Consider the following 25,360-nt stretch of genomic DNA (forward strand, 5'->3'; position numbering starts at 1 on the left):
ATGTAGATAATTATAAACAGGTACAAGATACAATGATATAATAATACATGCATAAGTATGCATATGCATAAATAAAATAGTAAAAAGGAAATGAAAAGTGAACCAGGATATATGTTGTTGTCTCTTAGTGGCAGGATTATGGGGAATTTATATTTTCTTTTTTTTAAGATTTTATTTATTTGAGAGAGAGAGAGCACGTGGAGGGACAAAGGGAGAGGGAGAAGCCAGCTCCCCACACAGGGAAGGATACCAGGACCCCAGGATCATGACCTGAGCTGAAGGCAGACATTTAACCAACTATCCACCCAAGTGACCCTGTATTTTCTTAATATACCCTAGGATCCTTAGTTTAATAACCTGGGTGGGGGGATGTAACTTTCTATAGGGCAGGTTAAGAATATTTTTCCATAATTTATTTTATAGAAAGATCTGAATGTTCATATGCTTTCTCATTACTACTTACTTTGCTTATTTACTGGATCATGGTTTTCCCTTTGTTGTAACCTGTTCCTTAGAACTCATCTGAGGTTCTTTGCACGTACCTGTTCCTGCAAATCTTGGGAGTTATTAATAATAACTTTTATTATTATTATTAATAGTTATTATTAATAATAATAAGTAATAGGGGATATTTAATGACCCTTTGTACAGTATTTTCCATTCATCTGCTATTTGGATACGGTTTCACTATTTGATTTGTTAATTTTTAGGGGAAATAACTCTGATATGTTCTTTTTTAAAAAAATCCTACAAACACCATATATAAAGTTTCAAAACAAATGGAGAGAAGTGTTGACATTGTCTGATGTGACGAACTCTCCTCTGTAATTACATCAAGTTCATTAATCATGTTCAAATTTTCTTCATCTTTACTAGGTTTTTTTTATTGTTGTTTTGCTTTCTGTTCTATCAGTTACTGAGAGAAGTATGTGATTGTCCAACTGTGACTGGCAATGTATTTTTCATTTTAGTTCTGCCCATTTTTCTTTGCACATTTTAAAGCAATATAATACAAATCAGGATTTGTTATGCCTTCCTGTTGAACTTGTCCTTTTTATCATTATGAAATGTCCATCTTTATATTTAATATCACTTCATGCTTTCAAGTCTAATGTTTGTGACACATAGTCAACTTTTTGTTGCGGCGGGAAAGTTAGTATTTACATGATAACCCCTTACACACAAATATTTTAATACAAAGAATATCTAATATGATTAGAAATCACAAATTTGATTTCAATGATGTCTGAAAATCTAAATTCCAATTATATAACCTTATTTTAAAATTAACATAAGGTAGAATTGATTTTAATTGATGTACCAATGCAGGATATTTAATGCATGAATAGATTCATTTAACAGCCACCACAATCAGAACACAAAATAAATTTTTCCCTTATGCTACACCTTTGTATTCATACCTTCTCCCTGCCCTAAGAACTGGTTATCCATGATTTATGTTCCACCACTGTAGTTTGGTCTTTTTGGAAAAGTATCATATTAATATAATCATACAACATGTAAACTTTGAGTACAGATACTTTCACTAACTATAACATCTCTGAGATTTATCTAAGTTGCTAAGTGTTTCAAAAGTTTGCTCCTTTTTATTTCTGAAAATACTGCTTTGCATGGCTATACCAAAGTTTGTTCATCCACCACTGGTAAAAACATTTATATTATTTCTGGTTTTGAACAATTATGAATAGACTTGCTATAAACACCCATGCAAAGATTTGCGTGTGAATAGCAGCTTTTATTTCTCTAGGGTAATTAACTAGGAGTGAGACTGCTGGGCCATATAACAAATAAAAACTTTGTAAGAGGGCACCTGGCTGGCTCAGTTGGTTAAGCAACTGTCTTCTGCTCAGGTCATGATCCTGGAGTCCTGGAATAGAGTCCCTCATCAGGCTCCCTGCTCAGATAAATAAGACCTTTAAAAAAAAAAAAAAACCTTACAAGAAATTGTGATATCATCTCATACCTGTCAGAATGGCTATTATCAAAAAGATAATAACAAGTGTTGGTGAGGATGTGGAGAAAAAAAAAAATTCTTCTGTACTTTTGCCAGGAATGTAAATTGGTGCAGCCACTATAGAAAACAGTATGGAGGTTTCTTCAAAAAATTAAAAATAGAACTACTATACAATCCAGCCAGTGCATTTCTGGGTATTTATCCAAAGGAAATAAAAACACCAATTTAAAAAAATATATGTACCCCTATGTTCATTGCAGCATTATTTATAATAGCCAAGATAGGGAAATAACCTAAGTGACTATCAATAGATGAAGGGATAAAGAAGATGGGCTATATGTATGCAATGGAATATTATTCAGCTATGAAAAAAGAAATGAAATGATCTCACTGATACGAGGAATTTGAGAAACAAGACAGAGGATCATAGAGGAAGGGAGGGAAAAATGAAACAAGACAAAACCAGAGACGGAGACAAACCATAAGACACCCCCTAATTTCAGGAAACAAACTGAGGGTTGCTGGAGGAGAGGGGGATGGGAGGGATGGGGTGGCTGGGTGATGGACACTGGGGTGGGTATATGCTATAGTGAGTGTTGTGAATTGTGTAAGACTGACGAATCACAGACCTGTGCCCCTGAAACAAATAATACATTATATGTTAATAAAACCCACAGATAAGGAGAAAAAAATGAAATCATACCATTTGCAACAATATGGATGGATCTAGAGGGTATTATGCTAAGTGATATAGTCACAGAGAAAGACAAATATCATATGATTTCACTTATATGTGCAATCTAAAAGACAAAAGAACAAAACAAAAACAGACTCATAAATACAAAGAACAAAGTGGTATTTGCCAAAGGGGAAGTGGGTGGGCAGATGAGCAAAATAGGTGAAGGGGATTAGGAAGTACAACCTTCCACTTATAAAATATGTAAGTTATGGAGATGTGAAGCACAGTATAGGGAATATAGTCAATAACATTGTAATAATTTTGTATGGTGATTGATGGATAACTACACTTACCATGGTGAGCATTTTGTAATGTATATAAATGTCAAATCACCGTGATGTACACCTGAGAATAATCTAATAATATATGTCAACTATACTTTAATAAAAAGAAAAGAGAAAAAATTGTGAAACTATTTTCCACAGTGGCTGTACCATTTGCTATTCATACCCACAGTATATGAGTGTTCAGCTTATTCCAGATCCTCATCAGCAGTTGATATTGTCAGTATTTTGTTTTTATTTTAGCAATTCTAATGTGTGTGCAGTTGTATCTCAATGTGGTTTTAATTCACATTTCATTAATGGATAATTATGTTGGACATCTTCATGTGTTTATTTGTCATTAATATTTCTTCATCAGGGAAGTGTTTGCTCAAGCCATTTGCCCATTTTTAATTTTTTTTATTATGTTAGTCACCACACAGTACTTCATTAGTTTCTGATGTAGTGCTCCATGATTCATCGTTTCCCCACAACAATACGTTGTTGCAGTATGTGCCTGCCTTAACACCCATCACCAGGCTAACCCATCCCCCCACACCCCTCCCCTCTGAAGACCTCAGTTTGTTTCCCAGGGTCCATAGTCTCTAATGGTTCATCTCCCCTTCTGATCCCCCCCTTCATCTTCCTCTTCCTTTTCCTAATATCCTCCATGCTATTCCTTATGTTCCACATATAAGTGAAACCATATGATAATTGTCTTTCTCTGCTTGACTTATTTCATTTAGCATAATCCCCTCCAGTTCCATCCATGTCAGTGCAAATGGTGGATATTCAGCCTTTCTGATGGCTGAATAATATTCAATTGTATATAAGGACCACATCTTTATTCATTCTTCTGTTGAAGGGCATCTTTTCTCCTTCCACAGTTTGGCTATTGTGGACATTGCTGCTATGAACATTGCAGTGCATGTTCCCCTTCTTTTCACTGCATCTGCATCTTTACCCATTTTTAAGTTGGATTGTTTCCTTACTGTTGAGATATTATTTTTAATAGCCTTACTGAGTTATAATTTACCTGTCATAAAATACAGTCATTTTAAGTACATATTTCAATAATTATTTATGTTTTTAGTTATGTAAACACTAATACAGTCTAATTTTAGAATATTTCCACTACCCCAAAAAGAAACTTCACTCTAATTACAGTCACTCCCTGTTTCATACCAAGAGCTACACAACCACTATGCTATTTTCTCCTGCTATAGACTTGGCTTTTCTGGGACTTGGTATAAATGAAGTCATACAATATGTAGTTTTTTGTGTGGACTTCAAATTATTTTCTCTGTTTTAAAATTGGGTTATAGGTCTTCTTACTAAATTGTAAGAGTTTTTTGTGTATTTTAGACACAAGTCTTCAATTGGATGTACTATTTGCAAATATTTTTTCCCTGTCTTTGGCTTGTCTTTTTACTTTCTTCATGATGAATCTGAAGAACAAAAATGTTTAATTTTGATGAATTACAATATATATTTTTTTCTCCTTCATTGTTTGTGTTTTTATAGTCAATTCTAAGAAATCATTAGTTACCTCAAGGTGTGAAGATTCAGTTCTATGTTGTTTTTTTTTCTGATAGTTTTATAGGCTTAGATCTTGTATTTATATATGATCCATTTGGAGATGACTTTTGTGTGGGATGTGAGGTGTGAGGTAACAATTCATCTTTCTGTATGCAGTTATCCAATTGTTCCAGCACTGTTTTTTGAAAAGACTTCAGTTTCCCCTCACTGAACTGCTTCAGCACATTTTTCAAAAATCAACCAATAAATTTAAGTATTTATTTCTGGACCCTTAATATTCTAGTTCATTGAGCTATATGTCTATTTTTCTGCCAGCAGTATACTATCTCTTGATTACTGTAGCTTCATAATAAGTTTTGAAATATGGAAGTGTAAGTCCTTCAACTTTGCCTTATTTTTCAAAATTGTTTTGACTGTTCTCAAAGATTTGTACTTCTAAATTGCTTTTAGGATCAGCTTTTTAAATTTTGAAATTATAATAGGGATTTTTTTAAGGATTGTGTTGAACACAATCAACTTGGGAAGTAATGTTAGGTTAACAGTATTGAGACTTCCCATCCATGGACTGCCTCTCCATTTATCAAGGTAGTCTTTAATTTCTTTCAGCAATGCTTTGTAGTTTTCAATGGACAAGTCTTTCATTAAATTTATTCCTAATATTTTATTCTTCTTGGTGCTGCTGAATGGAATTTTTCAATTTAATTTTTTTTTTTAATTCTAGTTAGTTAACATACAATGAAATATTGGTTTCAGGAGTGGAGTTCAGTTATTCAACACTTACATACGGCACCTAGTGCTCATCACAAGTGCCCTCCTTAATCCCCACCACCCCTCTAGTCCATCTCCACACTCCTCCCTCCAGTCAACCCTCAGTTTGTTCTCTATCTTTAAGAGTTTCTCATGGTTTGTTTCCCTCTCTCTTTTATTTACCCCTCCCATATGTTCATCTGTTTTGTTTTTTTAAATTTCACATTGCTGAATGGAATTTTTAAAGTTCATTTTCAGATTGTTCTTAGCTCGTGTGTAGAAATACAATTGAATGTTATATCGTATGACCTTACTGCACTTATTTATTAATTCTAATGGGTTTGGGGGGTTTTTTTGTTTGTTTTTTTATATTTTAAAGATTTTATTTATTTATTTGTCAGAGAGATAGAGAGAGTACAGGCAGGCAGAGAGGCAGGCAGAGAGAGGGTTGGGGGGAAGCAGGCTCCCCGCGGAGCAAGGAGACCAATGCGGGACTCGATCCCAGGGTGCGGGGACCATGACCTGAGCCGAAGGCAGCTGCTTAACCAACTGAGCCACCCAGGCATCCCTAATGGGTTTGGTTTTTGTGCATTCCTTAGGATATTCAGTATGAAGGATCATGTCATCTGCTAGTAAAGACATTACTTTTTTCTTTTTAATTTGCATGCTTTTTATTTCTTTTTATTTTCTTTATTTTATAATTTATTTTTGCTTGTTTGTTTTTTGCCTGATTGATTACCCTGGCTAGAACCTCCAGTACAATTTTTAATTGAAGTGATGAAATTGGACATCTTAACTTTGTTTCAGGTTACAAGGAGAAAGAATTAAATTTTTAACAATTAATTATAATGTAAACTGTAGATTTTTCATCAGTGCACTTTATCAAGTTGAAGAAATTCCTTTATATTCCCAGCATGTGGAGAGTTTTTATTCTGGAAAGCTTTTAGATTTTGGTAATTTTCTGCCTCTGTTAATATGATCACATGGTCTTTGTTCTTTATCCTATTACTATGGCACATTACATATTACATATTAACTGATTTTCAGACCAACCTTGAATTTATGACATAATTTGTTGGCATATTGTTGTTCAGGAAAGCATGGAAGAATTATGGCCTACAAAGAAGAAAGGTTATTAAAATAAAATTATCTTCTATTTATAGGTGTGTTGTAAGAGGACAAAAATACAACTTACAAAGAAATGAGTAGATATCTTTCATTTTTTCACTGTATATCATATGTGAACTGAGTAATCACCATCTGAATAGTAGCCTCATGTTATTTTCTATCCATGTATTCTGATTTATTTTCATAATGCTTATTATTATGTATTTTGTTTACCACTATATTCATAGCACCTAGGATAATAACTATATAAATTTGACACTCGATACAGATTTCTTATATGACTGAGTGAATGGAAGAAATTTTTAAAATTGTTTTCCTATCATTTCCTACATCAAATAATTTGAGTACAAATTACCTTAAAAAGATATAATGAAAATATAATTAGAAAGAAAAATAAGATATGAAAGAGCTTTCATTTTCCATTTTTATAATCCAAGTTTAAAGGTTATCTACTGCCTGTTTTCTTCCATTTTCACAGTTAAATAAGCCTTTACATCATCACAACTTAAAATACCAAAGATGTAGAAATCCTCCTGCTTGACGGATGTCATCATCTCTATGAGTTGAAAGATAACCTAGTGGAGCTGCTACGTGCCATTATTTATTTCAGAAAGGAGTCTGATAGGGTGTAGATCCACATTAGACAAAATTGAAAGGAATTAATTCCTAGTATACAAAAAGAATTTTAAAAATCTCCAAGCGTAACACTGAATATTTCCATTTAATCCCTGAATCATTGAGCATTAGATGTCCTTATTGAAGTTGCACAGAAAATCTCACTACCCTCTTAGAAAATTGTTTCAGATGGAGAGATTTAGAAGACAAATAACCTATACTGTGCTACCCTTATGGGATAGGTGTGTGTTGAAGAGGTAGGGGCAATACCAAAAGATGTTTTTCCAATCCTTACATTAGAATTTTGGCATAAATTTGTTTTTCTTTCCATGTCAATCACAAGTTCTAAGAACCATGTTAAATTGTTCTGTTTGTTTTTGTCTCAAACTTACCACTCTAGCTTCTTTGTTTTGCTTTTGTTTTTGTCCTAAGTGTTAATTTCATTTTATTCAACATAGTTTGGAATGTTTTAGATTGAGTTTCTATTGTGACTGACATTAGCTAAGTCCCTTTGTATATACAGTGTTATTCAAAGTTATTTTAATCTCATAATCATACTCTATATTACATATATTATTCCTATTTAGCAAAGTTAAGAAAGCTATCCTTTAAAAACTGTTTAATGCTGAAGGTTTTATTTGCAAATAGTTATTCATTCCATCCGAACATTCAACCATCATAGAAGTATTCAAGTATTCAACTGTCCAAATATGCAACAATCATTTGCAGTCACTATTCAACTATGATATCGACTACTATACTTTGTTAGGTGCTACAGAACACAGAGAAGAGTAAATCAGTAATTCCAATGAGCTGAAATCAAAATATAAGCATAATGCTGTTGATGCACTGCACAGGTTAAAAACTAGCTTTGGACAGAGAGAAGGAAAGGACTCCATGCTGGTCATTCTGTAATTTGTGTGGAAACTGAAGGAAACTGGAAGTTTAGCAGTTGCAAAACTTTAGAGTAAGGTATGAGCAAGAGAAATCAGCAAAAGAAACTACAAGGTGAGAAGGATGAAATTATTAAAGGCTATGTGAGCTGGACAATTTCCATTTCTCAGTTCAGATCTACTCTCTACTTATTCTACTCCTTTTTTTCTGCCGCTTTCCCACCAGGCTATTTCTGTGGACTAAATGCATCTACAGGGTCGCTTGCTCGCTGGCCTCTTCCTGGATTTGCCTAATGGTAGACACTTGGAGGAGATAGGAGGAAGAGAGGAGAGCAAATTTGGGTGGTATCTATCATTCTTTCCATTCAGGATTGCTGCAAATTTGCTAAGCCTCCAACAGTACCCATAGCTCTTGCCAAGGGCTCCTCCCCCAAGAGTTCATCTCCTCACTTCAGATTAAAGCATCCTTTCATCCTTCAGATCTGGCAAGGGGGAACACCCACTCCTCCCACTCCTTGCTATTGCTAGTCCTAAGAATGTTCATTTCAAGTTGATTTCCTTTAACACCTTTGTAAAACGGGGTTTGTAAATGACTTACTTATTTAATTGTATAAATGGCCTCTTTATTAAACTCACATCAGTTTTCCCATGTCAGTGTGCCATCTGTTTCTCCTGGAGCTCTGACTGATACAATGTAGTAAGTTTGAGCAAAAGGGAAGATATTTAGTGCCACTGTAGTAAAGGGTGTGCAGAATTGCAGTTAATCTTGTCAAAAGTGAAGAGACAGTGAAATAATTTACAAAGATAACTTCAAAGACATTGTGAAGAAAGCTAAGAAAGAGTAGCATCAGGGAAACCCATTATGGTGATGTTCTAATAGTTCAGGAATTGAGAGCTGGAGGGGAGGGCAGAATAGATTTGGTGGTGTCACAGGGTGAACTGATAAGGTTTATGGTTGTGCAAACGAAATGAAAAAAATAAAGGAGTTCAGAGTAACTCATATGTACATATGACTAATACAATGAGCACATTTCAAAAAAGTATTCATTTTCCAAAAGGGAAAAACCCATTATTAAAACACAAATATATTTTCATATATGCATAGTAATATTGATTTTCTTTTCCTGAAGCCATCCACACTGTCAGAGTAGAAAATGTTTCCACCCACTCTTATAATTCTCTTTAATGTTGCTGTTAGTTAAGGAAAATGTCTGCCAAAACTATTAACTTGTAGTGCCAAGTATAACATGTAGCTTTACTTAATCAGTGCACATAAAAGCCATATAAAACAGGAAGCCAAATAATTATGAGGGGAAGCTAATAGAGGGAAAGTGAATTTTGGTTCAATACCGTTTGATATCTGAGTCATACTTGCAGTACTCTGAAAACTACACAAAGTAGTAAGTAACTTCACTCAGTTGTCCCAATAATATGCTTTCTGTCATATTTCTGATGATAAGGGCCTCGAACTATAATTAGTTTTCAGACAACCTCTCTCTAATTAAATTTAGAATCTCAAAGTTGTGTGGGAGACTACTTTTATCTATTTCAACGATTCACCTTACATTTATAATCCTTTAATTCACTCAATAAATGGTGACTCATTTTATTCCTGATTCCTGAGTGCCTCAACAACAGAGAGAAGAAAAAAGAACTATTACCACTGAAGACAATCTATCGTCCCCTAGAGAGTTGTGATTCATCTCTCTCCAGAAACTGTAGTCTGAGCTCTACCTCCTATAGTGTCTAAAACTGGTCTACGGTTTTGACCCTATGGCGTTTTATACGTTGACTAAAGCTAGGAAGCGTCCTGAGTCCTCTTTGAAATGTTCGTTGTTCCCACCTGGGAGTTCCTTTAGCTCTTATCCCAACTCCTCCACTTTGGAGCAACCTTTTGAATTCCCTCTTCATCTAAAAACTCTTTTCCTTATAAAATGAAATTAAACTGGATTGAATATTTTTTCTTATTGCCTTGAAAAGAGGCTCTGTATGTATTTTAGGAAGCATATTACCTTATAGTCTAAATAGAATATCATGTGTAATTATACTATACACAATTATGTATAGTATATGTATAGTAAATGTATATGTATAGTATATTTTATATGTCTATAAAATATTGAATACTGAAAATATTTATAGGTCGATTTAAACTTCAGACATATTTTAATGAAGGCATTTCTTCCAGAAAAATAATCTGCCAAGAGTTCAAAACTATTTTCAAGGGGAATTAGTTTCTTTCTTTTTTTTTTTTTAAGATTTTATTTATTTGATAGAAAGAGATCACAAGTAGGCACAGAGAGAGAGAGAGAGGAGGAAGCAGTCTCCCCACCGAGCAGAGAGCCCGATGCGGGACTCGATCCCAGAACTCTGAGATCATGACCTTAGCCGAAGACAGAGGCTTAACCCACTGAGCCACCCAGGCGCCTGGGAATTAGTTTCTTAACAAAGAAACTAATTAACTTTCTAATATATGATTGATAACATAAAGGTGACTTTGTGAAAGCAGTACTTTCAAAGTGATATATAGAAGTAGTGATATATGTTTCCATTATTTTTCTGAGACAATACAGAGATGACACAAAATGTTAGTAAATTGGACTTTTAAAAAGTGATTTAGAGCTTTACAGTATTTTGTGGATGAAATAACCTATTATGTTCTGACTTTTTAATTATTTATCATCAGAGATAGTATAAATAACATAAGATATTCCTTAGCAGCAAGTTTTATATTGTCTATTTAGAAAACCACTTCTAAATTCATGTCTGAAATTTTGAGGAGAAATTGTTTTATGTCATACTCACTAATGAGGTAACATTTCATTATAACTCATTTTGTAATGACTATAAATAGAATTTAAAGATTAAATGATTTATATATAAAGGTCTTAGAATAGCATCTGATACAGGTTTTAGCAATTATTGCTTTTATTGCTAAAAAAGAAAATCTAAATATATATTGGATATAAAATATCAGTGAAGTCATGGTTAATACCTACATCTCCAGTTTCATTTGACACCTCTGCTTTTCCCTCTTCTGTGCTATAGAGAAGCTGGCTTTTTTAGTTCCTCAAATACCTCTCATGCTTTCTCTAACCTCAGGACTCCCTATTCCACTTTCTCTTCCAGTCCCACCTTCATTCTAATTAACACCTATTTATCATTCCAAACTGATGTTGCTTCCTCAGGGAAGCCATGCCTGCTAATATCTCTACCATTATTTCACCTATACCCCAGACTAGGTCAAATTCCCTGTTTTATGCTTTATAATTACTAGTACATGTCTTCATAACATCATGGTGTACACAAGGGAGACAATTTTATTTTGCAGACTTCCCAAAGGATTATACTAGAGAGACTAGCTTACTGACAGTACAGGGAACTGGGCTAAACTTCTAAAGTCATTGTAAATAACAGGGTCACCCATGGTACACATAGTATTTTTTTTTAAAAATTATAGAATATAAAGTGAGTATAACAAAGAGAAGAAAAATCAAGTTTAGAATCAGAGGATGAAGACTGCTGGTAGATCCTCCCCTCCCCTAAACTCCTAAATCCAATAAAATCTTGAAATCTGAAATGCTTTATATAATTGGATTTGTTGTGGAAATCATCAGTACAATTTCTCAGCCAGGTCCACAGTGGGTGAAATGAATGTATTCATACAGATTCAAGAACAGAAACAGAGGGCATCGAATAGGTCAGATTGGATTTCACTTAGAAATCATGGGGGAGGGTGTTGAACTTGCCCAGGCCATTACAATAAAACTCCAAGAAAAATTTAACTAAATGTCCCAGAAGCAATATTTAAGTAGTAATTTCTTAACATATTTTGTGACTATCTGAATAATGTATTTCTTCTGTTTTAGACTCTGAACTCCACAAGAGGAGGAATTGTATCTATTTCATTTACCAATATGGCCAAAGATTGTAATACAATCTTGGGGAAAAAAAGCATTCAAGAAATAGTTGAAACAAATAGCTGATATTTGATTAATAAATGAATAGATAGACCTAATGGCCAAATTTAAATTGAAAGTATGTATAGTGAGGGTCAAGTACTTTCACTATTCAGAAATTATTTTTTAAATATCATCTCCCTCAAATGCCTGTTTATAAATTTTACTTATAAGAATCAAAAAACTTGGGATGCCTGAGTGGCTCAGTCAGTTACGTGTCTGCCTTGGGCTCAGGTCACAATCCTGGGATTGAATCTCCTGTCAGGCTCCTTGCTCAGCAGGGAGCCTGTTTCCCTCTGCCTGCCACTCTCCCTGCTTGTGCGCTCACTCTCTCTCTCTCTCTCTGACAAATAAATAAATAAATCTTTTAAAAAATTTTTAAAAACCTGAATGAACTGGTTTGTTTCTCCATTAATAATATTTTGAAGTTCCTATTATATGTATACATATATTTGAATGTATGTATATGTTTATTTTAATAAATACTTGTTCCCTTCAAAATTCACCAAGACTATATTTATAACAGATTAATTGGCTCACTCTTGCTTCTTTAAAACACACACAAAAAAAAACAAAATAAAATTTGTCTACAAAATGAAATTTCAGAAAAGATTATATTTCTCTTTAGTGATTTTTCAAAGCAGAAAATGCCTTAGCACCAAAGGCTAGAAGTTGAACTTTTATGGGTCATGAACAGCTGTTGCAACTAATCTTAACTTTGCACAGACAATAGCTAAACAGCATTTTATATGTGGGCTTTACAGACTAAAACATTGTCTACTGTGGCCAGAAGCAAATTGGAAAATAGTCAAATCCATGTCATTTCAGGCAAATAGTCTTTGCATTGTTAATATAATCAAGTACCCATCTGAAGAGAACACTGTCTTCTTATCGAAATTTTAAAATTTGCAGAAGCACAAAAAGATCCAAAAACAGAGCTTAATAAAAATGCTAGCAAAAGGAAGAATTATACCAGATATCAAGAGCAATTGCAAAATGGAAAAGGCTTACTTATCGAAAAAGTTATGTCAAAATATCCTGTTTTAGACATGAAAGGACCAGAAAAGACCCTTCAATTATGCCAGAAAAAAAGTAAGTGGTAAAGAATGGATGCTTCTGAGAATTTCAGACTCAAAAGATAATAAAAAGTAATTTTAAACTTGTTTAGGCGATATGCTAATTGGAAGAGTGAAGAATCCAACTTAGCTATTACATACGAAATAATCATACCAAGGAGACTAACGCATTTGAGAATCTATTTAATGAGGGAAGAATGGTAGTGAGAAGCTCAGACAAGAACCTAGGAATAGCTAACATGATCACATTGAAGTTACGTATTTCTTTAAAGGAGAAATAAAAGTCCTGACAATCATTTATGTGATATTATATCTCAGATTGGATCATTTCTTCTCAGGGTTCAGAGGATATCCATGTGGATGAGCCTAAGGATCCTTTTATTTTTTATGCCTACTTTTGAGTAAATTACTATTGCTGGAGAGAGTCACCGAATACGAAATATTGATGCCACAATGAATTCCTAATTACCAATTTCAAATTGGTCTTGTCAGCAGTGCCTGGTAATTCTACCTACTTCCTTGGCCAACTGGCTCTCCCTCTCTACAATGTTTCAACATTCCTTTATTTTCCTCAAATCATCAACATAATTAAATCTCCCAGGTATTCCTATCCTATTCCAAGCAGCAATCTTCTCATCCAAACCAAAACAATAGACAATTTAGTTACTTCCCTGCTTCCATTCCTTTCTTTCCTTTAGTCTATTCTCCATACTAAAATCTGATTATTCTCTAATCACCTAATCACCTCAACAACTTGCCACAGGACAAAAGACCTACAACCTGCTGAACAACTCCGTCTCAAACCACTTCGCCCTTCACTTTCTGTTACAGTAGTCTTTAATTTCTCAAGTGCCCAATGCTTCCCGCAACCTTACCCATAGCTTTGGTTTCCTGGGGCTGTTGTAACAAAGTCATACAAATGGAGTGACTTAAAACAACAGAATTTTATTGTCTTAACAGTTCTGGAAGCTAGAAGTCTGAAATCAAGCAGCTGGCAAGGGCCATGCTCCCTCAGAAACCTGTAAGGAAATCCTTCCTTGCCTCCTCCTAGCTTTTTGTGGTTTGCTGACAGTCTTTGGCACTCCTTGGCTTTTTTCTTTTTTTCTTTTAATTTAAATTCAATTAGCCAAAATATAGTACATCATTGGTTTTTGATGTGGTGTTCAGTGATTCATTAGTTGCATATAAGACCTAGGGCTCATCACCACACGTGCCTTCCTTAATGCCCATCATCCTGTTACCCCATCTCCTCAACCACCTCCCCTTCCGCCACCCTTCCGCAACCCTCAGTTTGTTTCCCACAGTCAAGAGTCTCTCATGGTTTCTCTCTCCTGATTTCTTTAGAAATGCATCATTCAATTCGGTGCATCATTCAATTCTCCATCTTTGTATGGCACTCTCCATATGTTTCTCTCTGCTGCCAAAGTCCTCCTTTAAATCAATCATATTGGATTAAGATCCACCCTAATGACCTTATTTTGACTCAGTTGCCTTTATAAAAACTCAGTTTCCAACTAAGGTCACATTCTGTGGTACAGGAGTTTAGGACTTAAACACATCTTTTTGAGAGACACACAGTCAACCAATAAAATTCCATTAACACAGGAGTTTTTCACAGGTTCTTTGTTCTTCCACATATCTTCTGGCAATCTTTATTCTTCTGCTACCCTGCCTAGTCACCTTTCCAAATTTCAACCCAGAATGACTTTTCTTAAGGAAGACTGAGTCACAATCTAAATATGTTTTTCCAAGTAAATGCATTCACATGGCTATATATTGCTTGCCTTTGTAACACTTGTCATATTTGGAATTTTATGTTTATTTTACATTATTCGGTTAGTATCTATCTACTTCACTGGACTCTGAGCTCTGTGAAGGTCATTTCTCTTCAGTGTTGTATCACTATACGTCTAGAATACTACAATAGGCATTCAGTAAGTGTTCAGCTGAATGAATAATGGATCAAAGCAGAAATGACAAAAATGTCAACTTGAATTTCCTAATTTTCACTAAATTTTCCTATTTCACTAAAGTGTTAGTTAATGAGAATATAAATTGATTGTTTTCATATATTTCATATAAAGCCATATTCTCCCTGACAAGAAATAATTTCTATAATAGAGAGTAATTCACCAAAACCATCAATAAAGAACTTGTACCATTTTTTTAATTATTTGTGCTGTAGTAACTGTACAGGACTCTGCCCCTCTCATGTCACTCAAATTCTCTTTTTAGTCTCAAAAAATCAACAGTTCCAAACATCCAAATTGCATTCATACACTTCCAGGGCAAACAAAAAAGCAAAAGATTATGACAGAGTTGAGGAGTATTCAGTTCAGTGCGACAACATTTATTGATAAGTGCTGTGCTTGTCTCTAGAAACACCCACGAAGCAACAAGTCAATAGAAGAAAAGAAATGTTGTGGTGAATCATAATCAGCCCCAGTGGAAACAGAAATGCCCAACTACAAATATTACCTTTCTATGCTTTAATATTGCATATGCACGCTTTTAGATTCCAAGGCAAAATGTGATTCTTTGGATGGCATCTATCTTGTATATTTTTCTTTCTCTTCCACAATTCCTTATATGAGTCATATTCAAAGCTACGGTCTGGAAACATACAGACTTTGAAGATTGGCAGAACTGGTTTAGCATTCTAGCTCTTACTATCTGGGTCATTCTGAACAATTAATGTCTTTAAGCTTCACTTTCATGTAAAATAGAGATAATATTATTTGGTTGATTAGATTGTTCTGGATATTAAATAATGTATATTATAAATTGCCTGCCCATGGTTAGCAATCAGTAACTTGCTATTATTCACCAAAATAATCACAAAAGGTACATTTTAAACTATTTTCAGTTTCAAACATATGCATCTTCTTTTCTTGTGTGGTTCACTTAATCTTCTGAAACTCTGGTACTGTTTTTATGATTTTTTTTCATACCTAACATTCACTTATACCTATTAGCTGGCATACATAATACTAACTTTAGTTGAATTTACTTAAAGGAAAAATCCTTAGTTTATTATTTGTAGTATATAGATAAGTTCCAATATATCTAGTAAAGGTCCAATTCTGCCTAATAGTTATAAAACAAAGAGCAATAAAGCAAATTAATAAATTATCCTTATTTTGAAATATTTATTCTTAAGATTAAAATGTTTGGGTTTAATATTCATTCTTTGATTAAATTGTTGCCTTTGAAAATTTTGCATAAATCAAAAAATATTTGAGAAACACAGAATGGTCAACAGTAAAATAAATAATGTTTCATTGATAGTAATGCAGAAATATAATTAATTTTTTGTATAATTTGTAACTAATTTTCTGCTCTATTAGACAGAATTTGGCAATCAGACATATTATTTAAAACTTTAAATTGATTCTCCCAGACATAATTACTATTTTACCAAGTGGCTATAGCTTGACTTTTGCTACCATATTCAGAGTTTACAATTTCCCACAAACTCGCACTTTAAAAGCCAAGTATATTTTCCTACAACTATCATGTTATACATAGTTACATAGATACTATGAAGATTTTCATGATAAACCAAGAATTCGATTTTAGAGGTAACAGCAAGGCAGAGCCTGCCTCGGTCAAACTTGACTTATTCATTATTATCTGAATCCTGAACTTGGCTGTTGATATTTTTAAATGGAGTTGTTGATGATATCCTTTATAGAGGTTCCTCATCTTTGTCAGTCATAACCATATTAGTTCTCCAGAATTTTCTTGTAAACAGTTGAACATGCAGAAGAAAAAGGGAGGTCTTGAGGTACAGAACTCATATTTTTAAGCACTTACTATGCACTTTTCCACTTCCATTCAGCAGACATTTACGAATTCTGATGTGTTAGGCATAGCACCAAATAATCGATACCTTTCACTTACATTATTTCTATTAATCTTGACTTCACCTCTGTAAGGCGGGTGTGCTTATTTCTATTTTTAAAATAATGAACCTGGGTTTCAAAATAGTTAAATAAGTGACAGACTAGGATTTGAAACTTAATCTGCCTGATTCTCAAAACTATGCCATGATTATTATTCTATGTTACCTCTACATAAGCAAAATCCTCCTTAACTTGCTTACCAGAGAAATAATTCCTTTGAAACTCCATTTTAACTCTGTAGCAAGAGAGACAAAAAAATGGTTTTGTTTGTTTTTATATAGGTATATGGCCATTATTGATCCCTTGAAACCCAGACTGTCTGCCACAGCAACCAAGATCGTCATTGGAAGTATTTGGATTCTAGCATTCCTACTTGCCTTCCCTCAGTGTCTTTACGCCAAAATTAAAGTCATGCCAGGCCGTACTCTTTGCTATGTGCAATGGCCAGAAGGTCCCAAACAACATTTCATGTAAGTTAATTCTCTATTGTGGTTTTCAATTCAACTTATTAAATACTTGAGGAACTACAGGTTGGGAGCAACAATTAAGCAAATAAGACATAAGCATTTCCCTTAAGGGTTCACACATTAGTTGGGAAAAAGAGATATTAAAATATTATAATACATGGACTGCCTGACTGGCTCAGTCGGTAGAGCAACTCTTGATCTCAGGGGTGTGAGTTCGAGCCCCATATTGGGTGTAGAGATTACTTAAAAATAAAATCTTTTAAAAAGGGGGGGCGGCTAAAATACTACCATATAATATGATCAGTAAGTTTTGTAAGTTTCAAAGGTTTCTATTAGGAAATATTTGATGACATTTATATGGGTTTGAATTAGGGAATTTCCTGGAGGAAGTGATAAGATCCCTGGAGATGAAACCATTACACAAATAAAAGCAGGGTTCTTATTGATTGAGAAAAGAATGAGAAGGGAAGAACTGAAGCCCAAAGGTGTGGCTTGCCCTTTTATAAAATCCTGGCCAGGGAAAGGCAGTTCTGGAAGCTCCACAAAACTTTGTACAAATTCTAGTTGTGCGGTTATATTATCTGTCGCCCTCCTCTTCTTCCCCAACTGCATCCTTACGATTTTAATCGAAAGCTATGAAGTCCTAGAATTTAGTTTGCTAATTTACACTGGTGTGATTAACACATCTGAATGTTATTTACCAAATTAATAATGCTATCAGATGTGTCATGACATTGGAAAAATGAATGTAAATGTCATTACCTGATTTTTTAAATTACAGTCATATAACTTGTGGATCCAAAGTGGCTTCGAGTAGTTACATTTTTTTATTTGGATAAAAAACAATTTGTTTCAAATATGACTGGTGTTGCAGAGATATATAGAACAATTTTACATATGAGAAAATATCTCTCAGTTGATTCATCTCTTTCTCTCTGATGATAAATTTAGTTATATTAATTCAACAATTACCAAGCAGAAAAATGGCATTCATCCTGAACCTCTAGGCAGGGAGAACCTGGGTAGTAGTTTAAATCAGCATTGCAATGCAGCTAGAGTTTTTGCATATGAATCAGAGATTGACAAGGATCAACTGGTAGTATTTGGATGACAGTAGTAGACAATAACATGATATCTTGACAGATTTGTGAAATGATAACTTGGAGAAAATGTGGAAATAATCTTTGGAATTTTCAATTATGATTTAAAAGGTAATGAATGCAAAGTTCCATATGCAGTATCAACATGTGGGTTTTTTTTTTTTCCATTTTTTGCAGTTACCATATTATTGTCATTATACTGGTGTACTGCTTTCCATTGCTCGTCATGGGTGTCACATACACCATTGTTGGAATTACTCTCTGGGGAGGAGAGATCCCAGGAGATACCTGTGACAAATATCATGAGCAGCTAAAGGCTAAAAGAAAGGTACTGTTCAATATTATTTTACATAGGATTTGTGTATGAGCCCAACAGAGAGGGGGAAACCTAGTCATAGCATTTCAATATGATTGGATGCTTTACTCTCATTTTTTGCCTGTTTTCTTTCTATCTACCCATTTTTTCTTTTAGTTTATGTCTTCTATAAGCAATGTCTATGTACAATATCGGTCCGGATTAGATAATCACTTTCTTACAGCAGGACTTGTACGACCTTTTGCAGAGTGTTCTCAATTATTTCATCTGAAACTTTTGAAATCTCACTTGAAGTCCCAGTGACTATATTTCTGCAGTTGTAGCTACCTTTGTCCTTTATTGAACAGAATACCCCTGATGTACTCTAATCTTCCAGAAGCTTCTTTTATCCCAGGAATCTCTCCTAGTATGTGCTATAATTTCCCAATATCCATCTACCTATCCCTCTCCTCCTAAACATGCCTCCCCTCCTCCCCTAGCCCCATCTAATTTCTACCAAGCCATCATGTATGTCTGATTAAGAGATGAGAGCTGCAATATAGCTCTTCTATGACTTACTGGGTGGCAAGAAAAAGCTTATTTTTGAACAACTCACATGAAACAAAAAGCCTCTAAAAATTATTATATTGACATTTTACTAGGATTTTTTTATGAAGATTTTTTTTTCTATCATGTGACTCAAGTGAGATTTTTTAAAAATGTGCGGAGTTGAAAAGAATCCTAGAGTTGTCTATTCCATATTCCTTTCTCTGGTTGATGTGTTCCTCATACAAATCAGAGAGATTTTCCCAAAAAGGAAAGAGTCATACTGATTATGCCAATTATTATTTATTCCATTTGTGATTCATTTATTTATGTAGAACTCTACTTACTACATGGACACTTCCTTAAAAAACACTCAACAATTTAAAAACCACTTACCTAAAAACCCTCATTTAATAAAGATCAATCATGTTTTAAAATCTAATGTAGCAAATAGATTTCATTTTAGTTTTTTCCTCTGTTACCGATAAATAAAGGAAAACAAGATTTATGTCCAGTTCACATTTTATCATGGTCTTTAGTATTTGAAAACAAAAAGTGCATGAACTTTTCACATTAATTTAGTCATTTCAGCCTATAATATGGATAATTATGGGTTTCTCTTTCAAAGAAACTTACCTTAAAAATGAAGTGAAACTATGCCTTTAGCACACACACACACACACAAAAAAAAGTCCCTAAAACTAGGAGAACATAAATAACACACATCTTAAATGAACAGTTTCTCTTTCCATTTTGTAGTGTCAGCTCTCATTTTCCAACATCTTGCTCATATTGCAGTAGACTTGGGGGGTAATATTTTTTATAGCTGTGTTTTAGGTGTCATCACATTAAATAACTGATAGGTATTTCAGAGTAACATTTATCTCTGTACTGACCACTTAGCTTCCCATCTTTTATTTCTTTCTTTTGGTTTAGGCATATTTTTTAAAATATTTTTTCTTGTTCACTCCTAAGCAAATTAAAATAAGCCCAGTAATTGTTGACGATAGTTCTCTTTTTCTCATATTCATGTAATAATGTCTATCAAGAAATGAAAAGCTCATGTGAGTGTTCTTTTTTAATTTTGATTTGAGTCCCAGGGGGAAGAAAAGCAAAAGGCAGTATTTTTGTCTTTGCCCTCCTATAACTGATGATAGTAAGGCATAAATATTTACTTTTTGTTTCATTACTCTATGATTTCAAAGCATAAATGCCAATTCAAACTGAGAGGAACCCTTCTAGAACATTTCAAAAAAGTAAGACATTTAAAAGTTCCAGTCCATATTTCTGTCATACTGTGTTCTGGGCTAAAATAATCCAAAATGACATCCATGCCATGGACCTCTCATAATAAATCACCTTACCCTTGGATTCCCTTCATAGGCATGTATTAGAATGATCAAGCTTATTGCAGAAATAACACTCATTTCTAAAAATTTAAAAAATAGAGCTGGCTTTTTCTTAATTTATTTGTACCTAAAATTAGAATACTATGGTCTGGAATACAGTTATTTATCTAGTAATAATATTTTTTTTTATATTTTAATATGACAAATTAGGTCAAAGATGTAAATCCCACCCTGGATAAGCACTTTAATAATATGCTATCTTCTAGGGAAATACATCTTTGGTGATATAGATTGGACTTCAGAGATTAAATAAGAGGGTATCAGTTACGTAGTACAAATTCATGATGACTGTGGGGAAGAATGACTCCATAACAACTCTGAGCCAGCCTCTTAGTTATAAAAGAGTAATAATGCCCCAAACACACATTAACAAGAATAAATGAAAGCTTATAAAATTTAGGCAACTCACTGAGATCTCTGCCACCACTGAGAAACATTACTTCCATTTTTCTTTCTCCCACAAACTGCAGGAATTGTGCCCAATTTCAAACATTAGACATCAACTTCTCTGAAGAACAGCCAGTAAAATAAATTACTATGTCAAAGCTATAATGAATTTAGCAACCTAAATATTAAACTAACATGAAACTTTCAGGTAATTGAGGATTAACTTCCCCATTCAATCTTTACATATGACCTGTCTAAGTATATTTATAGTTTGAAAATAATACCAGTAGTTCTAGCTAGTACCAGGTAAAAAACCTAAATATTAGTCTTGAGAAGTAAGTTAATACCTCTAGAAATATTTTCTCATCATTAAAATTGGAGTGTTGAAACTGAAAATCAGTATTAAAATTCGATGGCTCTACCAGCTCACTCAACACTAGGAGGTAATAGGTAAGATTGTCTGACATTTGAGTCAGATATATAGAACTAGTCTTCCAAAAATATGTTAACAATCACATTAATAAAGTCTTTCTTATGGAGTGTATTTTACAACTTCAGAGTATTTTGTGTACCTCATAGCACAGCCAGGTGTATTTAATTTATGGTAAGTGTGCTAGATTTTAAAATAATGTATTTTATATAACCACTGGCTTTCATAGAAGTTCATTTAAATATGCATGTTGAAATAGTAATGTACCTTTAATGTAATAAAGTGGGTAAATTAAGAATCCAGGCACTTTAAATAAGAATATCTTCAAATAGTAGAAAAATATAAAGTTTTGGTTAATATCACACAATGCCCAGAGTCTTAGCTCTCATTAGTTCATTTTTTGAGGGTAGTAATTTGTTAATATTCTTGCCAAAGCTCTCCTTCAAGAAATGTGTACTACTATTTTGTGCACTGTTTTATTCAAATTGAAAATATAATATTTTTACAAATTTTTAAGAGAATGCTTTTCTAACATTTTCCTGTTTGTTGAGCTTGTTATACTAATGTTTACATTCCAGTGTAAGAATACTTTAGTGTCTGGAAGAAAAAACTGATCTTGTTCTACTTTGTTCTACTTACTGATGGATATAGTCACAGATTTTGGCTACCCTATGCATGAAAGCCATCTACTTGAAGTCATAACAATTATACAACAAAATTTGAAACTTTATCTCTTTATGTTGGCATATAAAGAGTCAGATTTTTAATATCTAGTGGTCAACTCAAAAAGCTGATTTTAAAAGACATCTGCAATTTAAAAAATGAACCACAGATCTGATCAGAACCTAAAATTTCATGAATCCCTTGCTTACTGCTATTCTGGAGTAAAATCAAATGCAGTATAAGGAAGAAATGAGTATGGGGTGCTAACATCTCATATTTAGGATGTTTTGGTAAAAGAAATCTAGTGTGTTCTTTGACATTTTTTCAGTCTTGTCAATGTTGTTCCATTTCCTTAAGTATCTAGAAGAAAACTGTAGATACTGTCTCAGAAGCCATGGTAATGCTTATTTGAGTTAGAATCTTATCTACAACTAAATCTACACAACTACAATTTGAAAGCTGCACTTTGGAAACAGAGAGGAGTTGCTATCGGTCTCTCCCACTTAGTATTCTCATATATTGACTACTTTCTTGGCAATGTGGCTGAAAAAAAAGTAGTGACGTTCTCCTATAAATGATATTAAACTCTTGGCAATAACAAAATATATCTCAAAATATATGTGTGAGTCTGCTGGCATCTTGGAGCAACTATTTAGAAATAAATTCTAGAAGACCAGTGATAAGCAAGATGGAAAGAAAATAAATTATATTTATTAATGGATATATGAGTTGGACATAAAGCATAGTTTAACACATTAAATAATTATAATTATTAAATTCATCTATAAGAAAAATAAATGGTGGCTAGAGAAGGAAAACAATGATAAGAACTATATCAGATCAACTTTAATTCATTCATCAAAGGTGATATATTAGAAGTTCCTATTATAGAAAGACCACTGACAAAGTTTATCTGATACCAGAAAAAAAAAAATGTTATCTTGTGATATTCTTATAAATCAAATAAATAAAAATGGCCTTGTTGCAAATCATACTAGTATTGATTTAATTAGGATGCTCCATGTGTGCTGATGAAGAGAATGGTGTCAATCTAAAAAGAGGCTTGGAGGGGCACGCCAGAGAGCTCTATCCTAAGTACTAGCTCATTCAAAATTGATCAATAACTATGTGGCCATGATAAATAAGCCTACAGATAGAGACAGAATATTAGATAAGGGGCACCTGGGTGGCTTAGTGGGTTAAGCCTCTACCTTGGGCTCAGGTCATGGTCTCAGAGTCCTGGGACCAAGCCCCACTCAGCGGAGAGCCTGCTTCCCCCTCTCTCTCTGCTTGCCTCTCTGCTTACTTGTGATCTCTCTCTCTGTCAATAAATAAAATCTTAAAAAAAAAAAAAAATATTAGATGACTGAATTAAGAACTAGGAAGGCCTAGAACAGAGGGCCATGTACATGCATGCTGTATGGTCTTGATCCCATGGTTCACAAAAAAGAGTGGGGTCTTAGATGTCAATGATCTCTATTCTTTTTTATTTTTTTTAATTTAAAGATATTTATTTATTTGAGAGCAGGGGGAGGGGCAGAGGGAGAGAGAGAATCTCAAGCAAACACCATGCTAAATCCAGAGCCTTACCTGGGGCTCGTTCTTATGACCCTGAGATCATGACCTGAGCTGAAACCAAGAGTCAGGTGTTTAACCAACTGAGCCACCCAGCTGCCGCATCAATGATATCTAGTTACTGCCCTATCAGTGTGATTTTAGACACATCTCTTTAACTTTCAGAATCCTTATTTGCTTAAGACTGTGGAGGTTTGAAAAAGGACTTTTTGTATTAAAATTCAGTGGTTCTAACACTCAGCATCATGCCTTTTACAAAGGAGACACTTAATTCCTGTTGATATTTCCCTCTTCTTGAGCTATTTTCTAGCTTTTTCTATATGGAGAACATAAAACTGAATGCAGAATCATGTCCAGACATTTATATCTGATTCTCACTTTAGTCCTTTTAATAAATCAATGGTTTTTATTTAAAATGGTTATAGATTTTATCAAGGCTTACAGTTCAGATAAATTACATTAAAGATAAAATCCATTTCCAAGTGGCGTAGAGTTGTTTTTTTCTATGCATTAATTTAACAAAAAATATAAATGGGATATTTCCTGTGACTACATTTAACCAAAGTAACAACAGCCCAACCATGAGGGGAAAAATTGTTACTTCCAATTTTTTTAAATTTAGCCTAAAAGCCTCTTAGTCTTGGAAAGTATCCATTAAAACAAGGTGAATCAATAGTATGATAGCACATTTCCTTCTCTGTGTTTTAATATTTACATCCCATTTTATGCTATTAATCTCATTTTTTTTTCCTAGCAATTGTCTTCCTTTAGCTACCCAGCTGTAGCAAATAAAGTAACACAACATGTGCACATTTTTCTAAAAGAGAGCTTGCTATGCAATGTCAGCAGTGGCAGACGTTCAGATTAATTGAGAATCTGCTGAAATGCTGGCTTTGTGAATAAACTAGAAGTTTTGTGTCTGACTCTTTCCCCATAACCAATTATTTTATCTTTGTGTACTTCACTTTCCCGCAATAAAAAAAAGGTATTATCTATATGACTTAGACTTCAATACTAATACATTATGTAAATGTACAAGCTAGTATATAATTCAGTGTGATTTTCCTATCTTTGTGTCTCTCCCTCATTTCTCTGCCTTCATGACACTTTTCCACTTATTTTCATGTATCTTTCCCCCCAAATTTGGCATAATAATATTGTTATTCATATTATAATCATAAACCATATATCCTTTTAAAATTTTTGTATTTTAAGAAGTACCTATCTTCTCATATTTTTCCCTTTAAAATGTATAGTATAGGCATACATTTTATATGTATGTGTATATATATATATGTATGTGTATATATATATACATATATGTATGTGTATATATATATATATGCATATATATATATGTGTATATATATATATATATATGTGTGTGTGTGTGTGTGTATATATATATATATATATATATATATATATATATATATATATAAGATAGGGTCCATGATCAAAGGAGCGAGACTGATACAAAGCAAAGTTTAAGCAAAGCTTTATTTCCATGCCAGGCATCAGAAACCAGACTGACTGGTCAGGGCTACCTTGTAAGAGAGAGATGCCGTCCCGATCTCACAGGCTGGTTTTATAGGGCATAATCGCAGACCTCAAGGTATCTGGCTTCTATTGTTAGGGCATTTATTCCC

General features: G+C 33.6%; 1 protein-coding gene across 1 annotated transcript in view; it reads left to right on the forward strand.

Moving 5' to 3' along the window:
* Window positions 1-25,360, forward strand: part of TACR3 (tachykinin receptor 3) — a 73,857-nt gene that overhangs the window by 13,427 nt on the left and 35,070 nt on the right. The window contains exons 2-3 of the mRNA XM_032860664.1: window positions 17,121-17,309; window positions 18,584-18,734. Of these exons, the coding sequence (XP_032716555.1) occupies window positions 17,121-17,309; window positions 18,584-18,734 (340 nt within the window). The remainder of the gene's footprint in view (window positions 1-17,120; window positions 17,310-18,583; window positions 18,735-25,360) is intronic.

This window comes from Lontra canadensis, unplaced genomic scaffold, assembly GCF_010015895.1.
Source record: "Lontra canadensis isolate GAN:19392208 unplaced genomic scaffold, GSC_riverotter_1.0 scaffold1, whole genome shotgun sequence".
In the NCBI taxonomy this organism is placed as follows: domain Eukaryota; kingdom Metazoa; phylum Chordata; class Mammalia; order Carnivora; family Mustelidae; genus Lontra; species Lontra canadensis.